Source organism: Pteropus vampyrus, unplaced genomic scaffold (assembly GCF_000151845.1).
Source record: "Pteropus vampyrus isolate Shadow unplaced genomic scaffold, Pvam_2.0 Scaffold110, whole genome shotgun sequence".
NCBI lineage: Eukaryota > Metazoa > Chordata > Mammalia > Chiroptera > Pteropodidae > Pteropus > Pteropus vampyrus.
In genome coordinates this window covers 5,390,822-5,401,029 of record NW_011888891.1, presented here as the reverse complement: position 1 = coordinate 5,401,029, position 10,208 = coordinate 5,390,822, and the positions used below count along the sequence as shown (strand labels likewise).

The 10,208-nt window shown below is 34.9% G+C and overlaps 2 protein-coding genes across 3 annotated transcripts in view; both read left to right on the top strand.

The window, feature by feature from the left end:
• The window catches only part of ZC3H12C (zinc finger CCCH-type containing 12C), a 331,193-nt gene that overhangs the window by 92,229 nt on the left and 228,756 nt on the right, over positions 1 to 10,208 (top strand). The gene's annotated exons all lie outside the window — the stretch shown is intronic.
• Positions 1 to 10,208, top strand: part of LOC105295675 (rho GTPase-activating protein 20-like) — a 103,642-nt gene that overhangs the window by 90,230 nt on the left and 3,204 nt on the right. The window contains 2 exon segments of the mRNA XM_011365439.2: positions 21 to 87; positions 2,375 to 2,563. Coding sequence (XP_011363741.1) covers positions 21 to 87; positions 2,375 to 2,563 — 256 coding nt within the window.

Sequence of the window (10,208 nt, the reverse complement as noted above, 5' to 3'; positions counted from 1 at the left end):
GTTAATTCTTTTCTTTCTAGGGATCTGAGAGAGACTACCAGTTATGGGTCAGTTCTGGCAAAGAAGAGGCAACATATCCACTTATTGGTTAGCTTAGTGAAAACCTTAGACAGTATTTTAATTGTAATTCTAAATGTCTCAAGAGAACTGGTCATATGTTTCTGAGCTTAAATACAATTAAGTATTAAATCTTATAGAAAATTCATTTATTCATTTAATAAATATCTATCAAGCATTTCCTATGTGCTAGACAATATCTCTTCACTCATGCAGCTAGTGGTATAGTTAGGAGAGAAATTTAAATTCTCTTTTACAAAGAGAGCTATCTTGCCAAACAAATAGAACAGTGAAAATATGGCACAGTATCTACCAGATCTTGAGTTGATGACAATGATGATGATGATAACTATGTGATTTCCATGCATCTTTTTAAAATCCTTATTATCTTCAAGACATTATGCAAATCATATCGTTTGCATTATCTCATATAATCTATTTAATGCCTGTCAGACCACTAATGTATAATTCAGAATGTTTCAAGTGATCTGAATAATCTAAAACCAAATGTTTCTATAACCTATATATTTTCTTAAAATATATATAAAATATATATTAAAATAAAGCAAGTCATCATGCACGTAGCTGAGGACAAAATTTACTGCATTTCTGATTTTGTTTTTAATGATATTATTTTCATAAAAGTCAAGGAACAATGATTAAATTGTGCTTAAAAATAAAAATACTTAAAATAATTTTAATAAAACATTTTAATTAAAACTGTGTCAGTGTTAACTTTCAGGCTTAGAAAAGCTTCAAGCTTTATCACTAACTCACTGAAAAAAGTGGGACATAGGACATGATAGTTACTTAGCAGCAATTCTTCTTTGTTTATTTTTATAGACCTTACATACTTCAATTTAGATTAGCTGCTTACTATTTTGATAAATTGACTTTGTTTTATTACTGTCACAGTAGCCTCCTTTTTTTTTTTATTTTTGCCTCAGTTTCTGGAAGGTGCTGTATTAATGGAACATTGACAGAGTACGCCAGATGGAGGAAAAGGAAGAGTTCACTGAGTTACATTCAGTGATAAATCAGGAATAGAAGAGAACATACTCTTTGTACTTAAAAGACAAAATAAATGAATAAACAAAACAGAAACAAACTCATAGATACAGAGAACATTTTGATGATTGCTAGATAGGAGTGGGTGGTGGCTGTGAGTGAAAAGGGAGAAGGGATTAAGATGTGAAAATTGCCAGTTATGAAAACAGTCACTGGGATGTAAAATACAGTCTAGGGAATATAGTCAACAACATTGTAATAACTACAATGGTGTCAGATGGGTACTAGACTACGGGTGATCATTCCTAAGCCCTATAAATGTATAATCACTATGCTAGACACTTGAAATAATATATGTTGACTGTAAATGAAAAACAAAAAAATTATTTAAAAAAATTAATTTAAAAAAATTAATAAAGCAAACAGGTCAAAATGTCAGCAATAAACAAAAAAAAAACTAAAACTAAATCTGCAGCACACTGGTACTTGCGGATTGAATTAAGAAAATGCAATTATTTATAGAGCAAAAATTCATGTTGTAGTCAGATGCCCGATGTTTTGGTTTTCTAGTTTACAGATTCCTTTTTGCATCTTGTTTCTGTCTCTTATTAATACCCCGCAGTCTTCCTTCTGATTATTGCCTGTGAATACCAATCTCAGGGCAGCAGTGGGAGGGAAGCAAAACTCAAATGAACCAGTCCCGATGCTCTTGAGTAACTGATTATGTAACAAATAAAAAGGAATAAAATGTCTTTTTCAGACAGACATTTTCTGTTGGATAAGAGTAATACGTGAAGCTTGAAAATATATACTACTTTCCCCTTATTTAAATTATTATAACTACTAATGTTTACTTATTTGATCCTTACAATTCTGTGTGATGGGTAAGGCAAATATTTTAAATCATGCATTTGATGCTGAGAGAGGACAAGGATTTGCTGAAGATTTATAGATATAGTTAATATGTCAAAGGAAAAGTTAGAATACCTTTAAATATTCTTAGATGCGAATATAAGAAACCTCAGCATTGTACAACTCACAGAATAATCTGTACATTCCAAACGCAATATGCTTTAATTACTGGCTTCTTTTCCCCTCTCTCCTACCCCCTTAAAAGTACTCTGGTAGGGCCACCTGCATTATGCAGTGGTCTCCAACTGTAAGAGTGTGTGTGGTGATCATTCAGTCAACAAAAGGATTCATCATACCAAAAGTCTCAGGAGCAAACTGCAGTGCATTCCAGTATGTAGCACACATGCTCATAGTACCAGTCAACCTAAAGACTACATTTAGATTTTATTCCGTGTAGGGCATGAATATCCCTATAGAAATAAAATGAGCCATCTTCGAGACACTGCACTTCTGGCAGAGTTATCAAAGGACTCCACCAGCCCTACCAGCCTCCAAGAGCCCTTCCTCATAGAAGAGCTGCCCCAAGAGATGCAGTGCCAATTCATCTTGAAGCCCAGCCACCTGGCTGAGACCCAGCAACTGAGTGGTGAGTTGCTTCTCCTCCTTCATAGAGCCCTTACTTTAGCAAAAGTTTCCATTCCTGAAAATAGAGTTAGTCCAAAGGCAAAGAGCCAGACTTGCATCCAGAGATATATGTTTTCATTTGAATTTGCTAAGTGTTTTGAAAGGAAAGATGGAGTTTTAGAAGAAAGTTTTATAAACCAGCAGCAGGTTTGACTGACTTGTAATCAGAAGCTAGTAGCAGTATAGTCTGTCCCTTCTTTCTTCACTATTCTTTCTCGTTTAATCTTCCCGCTGTAGTCAGAGACACCAGGCAATGCTGCAGGTGCTTCAATGCCTTCTTCATACTGTAATACATCACACTGTATGTTCCCTCTATATAGTCACATTTTAAAAGGAGGCTGTCAGTAGTGAGTGTCAGGAGACTGTGATGCCCTCCCTGCATCCTAGTACTGATAAGTATGTGAAAACTAAGATGATTTCCACAGAAATCTCTTCTTAGTCTACTAATCGAATCTGAATTCTCTCTCAACATAGCCATCACTTAGTCACCCCGTGAAAAAAAATGACAAAAGTAATATTCAACATAAGAGGACCATCATTTACCCTAAGGCAAGTTTGAGTGTTAAGCCCTCAGTCTGAAAGTAAAATTGTAGAAATAAAATAGAAGAAAAAGGATACCAACAAGTATGAGTGAGATAATAAAAACTTGATGCTGAATTTCTGTAGCTGCCTTTGTGAATCTGAACCAACGGAGGGACCCAGTGAACAGTGGCAGCTCTTTTATACACACACACCCACACATGCGCATCCAACTTTATCCAGTATTGAAATCAACAATCATCTGGCCAACACCAGCTGTAAAAACTTACCTAACATTTACTCTCATTGTCTTCTCTCCTGCAATGGTAAATCAAGTTCTTGGACTCTAAGGCTGTGTACTCATCATATCTTTGGGCCACTTTGAAAGAGTATTATAAAGATGTCGTAGATTGTCATCCACTAAACTGTGAGCTCAATGAAGGCAGAGATTTTAGTCTGTTTTGTTCACTGCTATAGTCTCAGCACACAGCCTGATACACATAAAAAACTCTCAAATATTTTTGAATAATAAATTTATTAATAAGTCAGCTGTTACTGCTGATTAAAGATACAAAGGGAAAATTGCCTTTATAACTAAGCCTAGGAGGCTAGTGTTTTAATTTTCTACCTTTATACCCAGGTTTCTCAAAACGATTTCTCTGGATCTCTTGTGAATTTTAAATTAATTTTTGACCAAATAAGCAGGGATCAAGAATCCCAGGAGTTTTACCCAATTTTGCCAATTACTTGCTTAATTAAATTGTATGCAATCTCTGCTAATAAATCCTGTTTCTCCCATGGTAAGTTAGGATACTAGTGTTTGCAGCTATAAATGATTTGTGGTAAATGGGATCAGGGATGAAGTAAGTAGAGATCAATGATTCCTATCTCACTGGGCATCAGAATCACCTGTGCTACTGAAAAATTATATGTAAACCAGTTCTGCCTTTTTTTTAAAAACAGAAGATTGTGATGAACAACTGCTTTGGAAACCACTCATTTAGATTAGGGATCAGCAAATTTTTTCTATAGAGGGCCAGACAGCAAAATTTGCAGGTCAAGAGATAAAATCAAGGATATTATTTAGGTACTTACATAACAAGTTTAGAAAGAGCAAATTTCCACACATTCTTTATTGATGATATTCAATATCTAATAATAATTTAGTACAATTTTCTGTCCTACAAGTCTACTAACGAGAAAAATTGAATTCTTTGGGAGGGATAACATTTTGCTTAATTGGGGTTCAAAGTTAGTGTTCCAGTCATCAAAATTGATTGCAAGTGATTTGATCTGTAATAAGATTTTATGTAGTGCATTTTCGAAAATAAATTTTCACACAACTGGGTACTGCCAAATAGTGATATCGTTCTACAAGTATGAGATTTTAATTGAGCATATTCTCTCTTCAAAGACATTTGTAGAATTTCGTTAGGTCCTTCTTTTGATATTTCCCTTTTAACGTGTCATTTCATTGCAGATAAATCACTTCCATTGAAGATTAGGTAGAAGCTCCTCGAATACACAGTTAAATGGGTTTTTATGTATGGAAATCTTTTTTGCACTTGAATTGAGGTCAGTTTGTATGGGATTGGAGATCTTGCTTCTCGTTTAACTTTTGACAGCACCAGAAGTATATTGAACCACTTGGCATTATTGTGATCAAAATATTAGGTGTTTTCAAAATGAAATTTAAGAAAAATTCTATATAAGCACTGTTTTTCTTTGCCTTTTAGGGCGAATTCATTAAAAAACATCATAAATTGACAGCAAACACTAATTTCCAAAGCCATTCAGTAATAGTGGTTGAGGGCAATTCTTCATAAAACTTTTATTCTCAGCTCTGTGTTCAACCATCACTATAAAACTTCACCACTGCTGAAGTATTCGGCTTCTGTTCCTAACAAAATATCAGAAAACTGACAATAGCTAACTCCACAAGGATGAGCGACGTTCATTGTTGTTACTACTGATCCAGTAACACCTGGTAGATTCAAATAATTTCTATGCAGTACCACTGATGAATAATACAATAAATAACTGTAGGCATTAAACACTTTACATTTTCACAAGCTTTGTGAATTTATACTTTCATACAAATTATACTTTTTTCTGCTCCACACACTTTTACCACCATCACATATAACATATTTTAGCAGATTCCACTTCACATTATACTGAATTATTGATTTATCAACATTTTTGAAAATACTCTTACCTATGGTTGTTCCACGCAGACTATTGAAGACTAATTCTTCAGTCACTTAAAACAAAGCACGGACTTCCAGAACAAACAACCAAGCAGTATTAGTAACATCTGTTGACTAGTCAAGAACCAAAGTCAGTAGAGATGATTTGCTTTGGTTTTTACTCTACTATTGCTCTTACTTCTAACGTCCTCATCTGTTCAAGCAGGTGTTCTCACCAAAAGGCTCACAATCTTAAATCTAGTGTCTCTGCATCCATGCGAATTTCTTCATCTATGCAAGCACACGAGATTGAATCAACTCGTCATTGGTGAATGACTTTCTTCACATGGCTAATAAATGAGCCACTCAGAAACCTATATGTTTTTCCGTCTTGTTTTTATTTTTTTTATTTTAGTGAAGAAATACAGCAGTGCTGAGATGTTTTATTTTAAACATGCTAAATTTTTCTGATCATTGTTTTCCCGTGAATTAGGAATATAGTAATGAGTGCTTAGTCTGGCAACATGACACATATTGTGTTCTTTTATCACAGTTTTTATGGCATTGCACAAGCATAATTAGCCAAATATTTTGCCATTTAATTCAATAACAAGGTCATCTACACTTTACTGTGCCTTGAAAACTCAAAATTAGGAGTCCACTTTTATCTTCCTTCTTGTTTAGGCAAGATGGGTAATAAAAATATTAAATGTTGCAGTATCACAAGTTACGTGGCACTCAAAGCAATGTAGTTGATCACATAGAGCAACATGTTAATCAATGTACAGCAATGAGAGCACCGCCTGTCATCTCTGTCAAATCTACTCAGCTCTACCATTGCATGTGAAGCAGAAGCAGCCATGGACAATATATAAACAAATGAGCGTGACAGTGACACAATAAAGCTATTATGGATAGCAAAATTTGAATTTCTTGTAATTGTTATTTGTAACTAAATATTATTCTTCTTTTGATTTTTTCCAGCCTTTTAAAAGTGATAAAAAAACCATCCTTATCTCACATGCTATCCAAAGAAAGATAGCAGGCCTAATTTTGCCTACAAAGCATAGTTTGCTGCCCTCTGATTTAGATGATACAAATGCACATTTAATCAAAAACATTTTAGTTAAGGTCTCAGCTTTCTAAAAAACTTTATGTTATCACTTCACTCAAGTAACAGAACCATCTCATTTGACATGTTACATGTCTTTCCTGTTATATCTCTGTAGTGTTTTTATTAGAGGTGGAAAAGCCAGACGGAACCTGGAAAGACTAAAGAACTGTAGAGTCTAGAGATTCTAAACACGAAGTTATTGGCTTCTAGTTGATGATGCTCTTCATAATATTAACAAGTAATCTCTACACAGACTTTAAGTTTATAAAATACTTGCTTTTAAGCTTCAAAACAACCATGTAAGGTAACATTAATTAATATCCCATCTTACAAATGAGCACCCTCAGACCGTGTCCAGGATCACAAAGGATGGAATAGGAGAGCTGAAACCTAAACCAAGATCTTCTGTCCTAAAATCCCTGCTCTTGTCACTAGACCTCACTGCCCTGACGGTGGCCATGTTAGCACTAACTCACTTCATGAAATGGAGACTATTTTACATAGTTACTATTTATCGTACTGTCAACATCCCCACTGTTTCTGTTCCGCTCTTGAATATTTTTTTAATTTGAAGAAAACATGCCAATGTAGAAGGTTTTTAGCACTCTCATAGCTTCATCATGATAGACAAAATATGACCACATGATTGAGTATCAAATTTTATTGGGCATTTATTTTAATTTTATTGAGGTTACATTGGTTAATAAAAATTACATAGATTTCAAGTGTACAGTTCTATAATATACCATCTGTGCTTTTAAAGTCCATACTTCTGTCACCTTCTTTCCCACCCTCTGTGCCCCATTTCATAAAATAAGCCACAACTAGAATAAAGACTTAATTTTAAAATCTCCATATCTGAGGGAGGCTTTCTCTAGTTAGCTTAAGGAAACTAGATATCCAAAATAATCTTAGGTGAACATAGGTCATCCCCAGTCTGTTTTTCGAATTTCTGCCTCAGCATGGGGAAGACCTACTAAATACTGTAGTAGTAGCACACTGAAAATAGAGTAGCAGTAAGTCTCATGGAAGGCTACCTCTGTGGCTTACATCACTGTCCCTTGGCTTTGGGGTGGCTGGTCCCCACTGAGACAGCTCTAGTGTTAACTGAAGGTTCAGATATGAACATTAAAGATCTGACCTTAAGACCTAACTCAAATATCACTTCCAGATCTGTGTTCCTTTGGGCAGATAGTTGGTTGTTCCCTTGTCTGTGTCTCCAGAGCACTTCATACATGTCTCTAGTGTAACACATAAAAATTACATTATAATGATTTGTTTACATGTTTCACTGTACTGTGGTCTTAAAGCCTGGGAACTCGTAAGTGAATAGAACAGAGAAATTAAATGAAAGATTGAGTGGCTTAGTCACCCTAGTATAGAAAAACTTGAGTGGAGGAGAAGAGTCTGGGGTTGAAGTGGGATCTTTCTGGGAATGGTCTGAAGTAGCACCTCAGCTTCTAGCCTGACTGAGCTGCTAGTTCTGCACCCACAGCAGGGCAACCTTCCACATCTGCTTCAGACCCAGGGCTAACGGGGCTGACGTTTTATGGAGATGGTAAAATATGGAAGACAACTTTTTCCTCTACCTGTCTGCCCTACCATTCTAGTATTTTTCCATATGTATTTCCTACTCTGGGGCAGTGGGGGTGGGAGGGAGGTGTGGCAGGTAGGTATTCTTAATTTGGGAAGTTATATGGCTAGAATAGAATTTCTAATTAAGGTTTTGTTGTCGTGATTATTATTCTACAAGCATACATTTTAAGAATTATAATTTTTAATGTATAGTTCCCTAACTTAAGCATAAAGAAACACTAGCTAAATTTTGCTAGGATTGTTTAGGAAAGTCAAATTCACATGAATTTAGTTTGCTCTACATTTACATCACCCTTATCTTTTAATAGCAATAGCGTGATTTTCATCGTCCTTTGATATTTAGAAAGCAAGAGCTATGCGTTCAAAGGTCTTCAAGAAAATAAAATTTAATAAAATTTTTTTCCTATGAGTCCCACAGGAAACATGAAGTCTAAAATTGAAGTTGTACATAACAAAAGGCATGGCTGCAGCTGAAAGTATTTATAATATGTACAGGACTCAGTTTCTACTTTATCCTTTGTCTACACTCATAGGATAGCTGGGCATATAACTTTATGAGAAAGCATTCTTCCTAAGAAGTATGTGAAAGCTAAAAAAAAATAAATCAAATAAATCTAATAGTTTTAGAAATAATGAAATCATGCTAACTATGAGGAAACTAGACTGAGTAAAAGTATGTGAAGCAGAGTATTGTGGGAGCACTGCAGAGAGGCTGTTAACCTGGAAAAGTGTCAAGGAAAAAGGGAGTTGTAAAATTTCAGTCTGATCACAAAGAATGCATTGTCTTTACTCTTGCAAAGGGAAGTTGCTGACAGAACTCAGCCAGTCCTATGTCCTGCATTATAGGAGAGGAGAGAATGAGTTTCCATTAATGAAAAGCAATCTTTCCAGATCTTTGAAAATCCAAGAATCCCAATATCATTTTTTCCATATGCTTGTTTAGAATAGTTTCTTCTTGTGAAACTTTCAAATATGAATGATTATCCATGCACTCCAGTTGATAGACATCTTTCATATATAAAAGAACGTAGTACAAGTGTTGAGGACAGCAGAAATCAAAGCCATAAAATAAAATACTGTCTCTGCTTCCACTATGGTTTGGTGGAAACCACTTGGAGATAGTGAACATCAGATTCTATACTTGATGCTCGTTGTCTAAAACTTTATAACCTACGGTTAAAGGATGATTTCTTTTTAAAAAAAAAAAGTAAAATTATGACTCATACAAATATAAAATGAACACATATAAAAGATTTTATTTAAATCATTAATTAATTAAAACTAATAAGATGTCGCAAGCAGTTCAAAGATTTCAAAGTATCACAACTTATGTAGTTGAATCAGAAATGCTGAAATGAATTTACAAATAGCTGCAAACCTGGCTTTCTCTATTGGGGCATTGGGAGGTAGTGGGGAGGGCACAAATAAACCATGTGTCTCTCAACCAGATAGAATTTTCAGTTCTATGAACAAAGGTTAAGTCCACTGCTATCAGTTATCTACAGCTTAGAGTTGTAAAATTATCTCAAAGGCTTAAAGCCTCCATAAATCAGATAACCCAAAAGAGTGTGCTAGGTAGACACCACCTTACTTTTCATCAAATACACTCAGTAATCTCTGGGTCTATTTCAATATCTTTCATAATTTGTCCCTACAAAACTGTATTCATTGTCCATTCGTTGTACTGAAAAAATGCCTCTCTGCTACAGGAATCAGATTACTTGATTCTCTCCCCTAGGTTGCAGATTCTTGTTGAAAAAAGCAGCAACCTTTAATATCAACATTTATATATATGTTTTCTGGATAATAGTAATAATCATTTTTAGTGAATGATACTTTAAAAATCTCTTATCGATTATAAACAGGAACACTTGGAAATATACTGTGATAAGCTTGATTATATGTGAAAGTGATACTAGTAAGATCTGAGATTTGGGACAAAATGGATCTTGGAAGCTGGTGGAACAGGGCACGAGCTCTCAGAATCAACCTGGAAGTCTTAGTAGTTGAAGTTTGGGTTCCCAGCAAGAGGCAGAATTCCTGTGTTGCTGCTTGGAAATAAAGGAGCACTTTAAGTTTAATGGTTTTTTGATTTGATCAGAAAGCTCTCTGGAGTTTAGGTTGAGAATATTCTGAAATGTTACAGGATTTGCCTAAGTGAAAACACATTGTACTAGTTTCAGGCAGCA